General features: G+C 37.0%; 1 protein-coding gene across 1 annotated transcript in view; it reads right to left on the bottom strand.

Annotated features, from left to right (window-relative positions):
- LOC120631089 (runt-related transcription factor 3-like) overlaps window positions 1-6,000 on the bottom strand; it is a 38,663-nt gene continuing 32,663 nt past the window's right edge. The window contains exons 5-6 of the mRNA XM_039900516.1: window positions 917-1,075; window positions 1-497 (exon numbers count right to left, since the gene is read on the bottom strand). Coding sequence (XP_039756450.1) covers window positions 1-497; window positions 917-1,075 — 656 coding nt within the window. The remainder of the gene's footprint in view (window positions 498-916; window positions 1,076-6,000) is intronic.

Raw genomic sequence — 6,000 nt, 5'->3', positions numbered from 1 at the left:
CTAGTACGGGCGCCACACATCAACGGGTCGTCTTTCTGAAGTCATTAAAGATTTGCTTCGAGTTCTGACTCCCTGGTCAGTCCATTCCGGTGACGCTGGTCTTTTCTTTGAACTTGATGCGGTTGAACCAGCTTCTTCTTCTCTATCTGGACTTGAATTAGAATCTTCTTGTGGCGCAGGCGGTCTGAGCCACCAATCGTATCCGCCATACAATTGTGAATACAGCCAAGCCGGTGGAGTTGGCAGAAGAGGTGAATTAAGAAATAGTTGCGCTGCTAAAGCACTGTGGAAAAGACTTGATGGTGCTGGAAGCGGCTGAAGAGGTTTTCTTGTCCTTGTAACGGAGGTGAAAGCTCCCGGACGGTCATCAGGCGGTGGACTGCTTGACGCGGTCACAGATATATCATCGTCATCATCATGTGGAGAACCAGGCCGTGAGTTTGCCGGGCTAGTAGTGCTGTGAGGATGCATAGTTGCCGGATTCTCTGAGGTTATATCTGCGACAAAAAGTAAAGCAGGTTATGGATACGCTCCCATGTTCTGTTTTAAACCTTCCTACTTGTAAGACTTACTTTAAAACTACTTGTAAGACCTCAGCCATATAAAGAAGCTCGCATAGGTCTATTTTAAAATCCAAACTAATATAATAAATGCAAAATTGTGCCAGATTGTACTTATTGATCTATATTCGGTACTGGAAAATTTACCTATGTGCAGCTTCATAGCTAAACCGATCTTAGCGGAATTTTGCACGAAGATACCTTGCATTCTGGACTAAAACTTAGGATACTTCTAATCCCGGAAAAATTTACGGTTAAAAACCTGCGGAGATATTAAAAACTGAAAGTCACGGGCAACTGCAATTTGGAGATATTTACAAAGAATGATGGTCCAACGAAGACAGCTATTTCCTTACCTGTTTCATGAGGTGGCGGTGGGACGTGGTGTTGCGTATGCGCCGGCGGGAGGACGTGAGGTGTGAAATGCGCATGCGTTGGTAACAGAGGTGGAGGATAGTGTCTTGCGAGCGCACCCCACTCCCCTCCAGGAAGCCCCGCTAACTGATGTGCTATACCTGGAACAAGAAAAAATCGACAGTCAGATATATTGACGGCCGATTGATGCAGTGGGCAACGACTCTGCTATCTGAGTCCAAGGCCGTGGGTTCGATTACCACGACTGGAAAATGTTTGTGTGATGAACATTAATGCTGGCGTTTGATACGCGCAGACTTATTTATAATCTTTTATCGTCAGATAATTTTAACTGTTGTATCTTAGGTTATATTTTTAGATAATATTTAAACTGAATAGTCTAGTGACAAGCGTATTCATTGTTAAATGCCCTAGTATTCAACTCCCGTGGTCGGGTAGGTATTCAATATATGTTAAATACTCTGTGATGATAACAAACAGACCGGAGGAACTTTGGTACAGGAAAATTGTGATGTCCACACTCATGCCTCAGAGGGCACGTTAAGCTGTCGGCTATTATGACTCACATGTAAAAATAACCGGATGGTAAGGATGGTAACTAGCCAGGGCCGATTACTCTCACCAGACCAGGGAAAATTGATAAATTCCCAAAATATGAGGAGATCAAACCCGGGACTTCCCACTCATAAAGCCGCAGCACTCACCACTTGACCAGGAAGCTCGTTTTCAACAAGCCTTGTAAACAACAAGTTCTTTTTATTTCCTATTTTTGACACAACACAGTAGGTACCTACATAGGGTGACCAGTTTTTTTTTATTCCACTAAAAGTTAGCCCTTCACTGCAATCTCACCTGGTAGTAAGTGATGATGCAGTCGAAGATAGCGGGCTAATCAGTTAGGAAGTATGGCAGTTATATTTAAACTACACCCTAATCGGTTTCTACGTCGCACCGAAGGGTGGTATCTTGCCACGGCCAAAGCCTCCCAACAGACCATAGTAGGAAAACTTTAGAAATTATAAATTAGGATTGCTCCTAATGTAAAGTTTAATATAAAAACTTATTTGCATTTATTCTAGCGACACTATGTAGGTACCACTCCGTAGAACCCAATATTTTGGGGATAGAACCCAGGACAACCCACTTATAAGGACAGCGCTTACCACTGAACCAGCGATGTCGTGCTGACAAGCCTTTTAAACTTTCAAGTACTTTTAATTACCTACTTCTGACACTGCACTGCACCTACATACCATCGCCAGAATATATGCAAATAAGTCGTTTATATTGTTAGTACATCATTACAAAACAATGAAGCGATGAGTTTCACGCTCCACTAAAGTTAACTATTGAATGCACTCGTCGCGGAATATTTAAATAATAAGTAAGGAGCTCCCCCCCGAACGTGTTTCAATTCGCGCCTTATCTCCTTCGCAACACTCCTTAATTGTTACCTACCGACAATGATTTCGGTTTTCCAATGTTTGAATGATGTCTCCGACTCAAATCTTAAGCTTTAAATCGGACTTCGTTTATACTCTTCTATATTAATCACAAAATGCAGACTCTGTAAGTTAAAATAATCATCATAGCTTCGATGCTTAATAATTAGTTCAGTTGATATTCAAAAATGTCTTAGCAAACAAGATAGCCTTTTTGAGGAATACAAATAGAATTTTATCTATTTTTATGTGACATATTTGAAAAACGGTAACTTTAGGTACCTTCTGAGGATAATAATTAATGATTATTCAAAATTAGCGCTCAACAAGCAAAGTCCATACGCAATGTCTATAAAAATATTTAACCATTTGCCAGATTTTATTAGGAACTCTAAAAATTAAAATGAATTTAATAAAATATTTTATAAACATCTCATAGAGCAATGCTTTTATGCCGTAAATTATTATTTGATTAAATATCAAATAATTTATCATTTACGGCATAAAAGCATTCCCAATAAAATCGATTTCCCTACTCTACGATGTCTTACTTATGTTTTTGAAAATCATAGAATTATTTATTTTAAAAATGGCTGCGCCCTAACTGGGTTTAGGTACATTATACCTACACGTTACATTATATTGACGTTGATGGCCGATTGGCGCAGTGGGCAGCGACCCTGCTTTCTGAGTCCAAGGCCGTCGGTTCGATTCCCACAACTGGAAAATGTTGGTGCGATGAACGTTAATGTTTTTCAGTGTCTGGGTACACGTATATTTTATAATTATTTATATATATTATTCATATAAAAATTCATCAGTTATCTTAGTATTCATAACACAAGCTACGCTTACTTTGGGGCTAGATGGCGATGTGAGTATTGTCTTAGTTTATTTATTTCATTTATTTATATGATTAAATTTATAATAAATATTGTACTATAAATGTGAAATTATGTATTGTGCTGAATAAATTGAAATTTAAATTGATGGCGGTACCATCATCTCAGTGCCACGTACAAATTTTGTATGTAAGCATCGAAAGAGTGCAAAGAAACAGGCCCACTGTTTGAATAAGGAAATATTTGACTTGGAATTCCGAATTAATAATGAGGGCTCGGGCAAAAAAATATTGATTTGTTACTACCTGCACAACGTGTACACAGTTAATGCTTTCAAAACTTAATATTGCAAGAAAATGAATAGAATCTTTAGACAACCTCTGTGGCGCAGCGTTGAGCGCTTGGTTTTGAGTAAAAGGTCCCGCGGTCGATCCCCAGTGGGGGTAATTTTTATAATTTCTGAATTTTCTCAGGTCTAGACTGGGAGGCTCTGGCCGCTGCGAGTTACCCCCCTACTAAGGCAGACGGTGCCGGAAAGCGATTTAATATAACTAAAGATGTGGGTTTAATATAACTGACATACAATCTAGCAGGTTAACATCTAAATTTTTTCATAAGAATATCTATGAATTTGTTTTTGTTCATTGTTATATATATTTAATTATGCGTGTAAATATGTCAAACGGTAGTTAGAATTCGTCACCAATTACCACAGATTAGATGAGATTGCAGTCGAGTAGCCTGCAATCTCACTATAGTGAAATCACCTATAGTGAAATAAAAAAAAATAAGTCCTATTTTTGTAGAGGCCCTATTAAAACATGGGAGCATTAACATGATGATTTAAAAATAAAACAATGCGTATCATCATAAACACATTAATGAAATAGGAAATGTGTTTCGGCGTCATAATTTCCAGTTGACATTTTTAAGCGCATAAATTAACAAAGTTCGCCGGCGCGACCCCGTATATTCGGCTTAACCCTTTAGCACCCACCTTGGGTAATTCCCACCCCGCACAGCCCAACCCTTTCAGCAATAGAATAAATTACAGGGCGTTTTATGCCGTTGATACCGTCGCTGCGAAAATGTTAAACACATTATTTTGAATCCGACCGCTTAGCGTTTATAGGTAGTTCATGGATGCAATTAGACAAAAGCCGCTTTTTGAGGATTTAGTTTAATCACGCCTCGAAGCTTTTACGATAATGGTGCGAGATATTGAATCTTTGTTGGACGCAGGCTGAAAGGCTTGTAGCGTACTTCGTTAGCTTGATTGGTATTAAAGATTTAGTTTATGGATAACCTGATAATATAATCGCCTTTAAATGCAAAGGTAACATAATAATTTAAAGTGAAGTAAGATTTACACTCTATTTTTTCTAATTTGTCTTATATTGTAAACTATATTAAAAGTTTAAAGAATATGTTAAAACACATTTCTTACATTCCATTGGTTACTATACAATTAAGGAATTTGTAATGACAAGGTTGCTTGAAAGCATCCGGCTCCGCTTTCATCTCTTACAAGATACAAAATGACTGTCCAAATGTAAAATGCTGTTGGAAAAGAACAACTGCTGAGTTTCTTGCCGGCTTTTTCTCGTTAGAATCTGCTTTCCAAACCGGTGGTAAAGTCACTGCAAACAGTAAGACTTGATGTTTTTTAAGTGCTTGTAGAGTAAGCCTTGAAATAAATAAATTTTGAATTTATTTGCAACGATATTAATTTTTTCTGCTAAGTTGATACGACATAAAATACTAACTCGCCTACGCCGAATTCGGCGTATTATTTAATGACTAACTCATTCAACTAGTACGCAACGTTAAGGGACCGTGGTCCGACCTACGACCTACCTTTATAGAAAAGTCCTATTATAGTATAAAGGACTACGTAAACGACAAAAAAAGCTTGGGTGTAAATTATTGCTCTAACCAGTTGCTCTTCTAATAATTTAAAATGACATTGTGAGATGGCGATAACAAAAAAAAAAAAATAAAAACACCCGGCTAAGTTTGTTGTGGGCTTCTTCTTAAGTTTACGAATGTGGTTATCGCCATCATCTCACTACCGTGTAATTCTTAAGTACGCATCAAAAGTGCCACCTGTGGGCCTACTTGAATAAAGATATTTTTGACTTTGACTTTGACTTTGAACCAGCCTTCTTAGTTGAATGATAATATGCCTGATAAACCAATATATATTTTTTAAAAACTCAGCTATCTTTTATTTGAAAATGAACGTCGTTTTTTATATCAGTACAATTAATGATTTATTTTTGTACTCCTATAGATTTCTACCAAAAAAATTAGCCATCTTTGATTAAGATAAAATAATTCTGAAGTCGCTTAGTAGCCTCCTTTTTGTAAAGTCTGCTAACAAGAATTTGAGATGTTTCCTTATGACCATCGATAATCAAGATCTTAAAAAATGCTTAACCTTGAACTGTTATCTAAACTAAAGTAACTTTAAGATAATAAAAATTAAATTATTACAATGTATGTTAAAACCATTGTTAAGACCACAGTATACTACAAAACATCTGAGGTATGCTAGTACGATGTGTGCTTGTATTTTTATTTATTTAAGTATCTTGTAGAGCACAGTGAAGTCAAAATTAAAGTACATGTTATTTAAACAATAATGAATCTAAACTTTAAACGCACTTTTTGTTTGTAAACGAATTCATATGAAACATAATATACGTCTATTCAACCCTAAAACTAAAGGGCATTGTTTCGTTTCGTATTCGCTGTTCAAAGTTGCAGAAGAAAGGGTAG

The sequence above is a fragment of the Pararge aegeria genome, chromosome 17, assembly GCF_905163445.1.
Source record: "Pararge aegeria chromosome 17, ilParAegt1.1, whole genome shotgun sequence".
In the NCBI taxonomy this organism is placed as follows: domain Eukaryota; kingdom Metazoa; phylum Arthropoda; class Insecta; order Lepidoptera; family Nymphalidae; genus Pararge; species Pararge aegeria.
The sequence above is the reverse complement of the archived record's forward strand: the minus strand, read 5'-3'. Positions and strand labels throughout refer to the sequence as shown.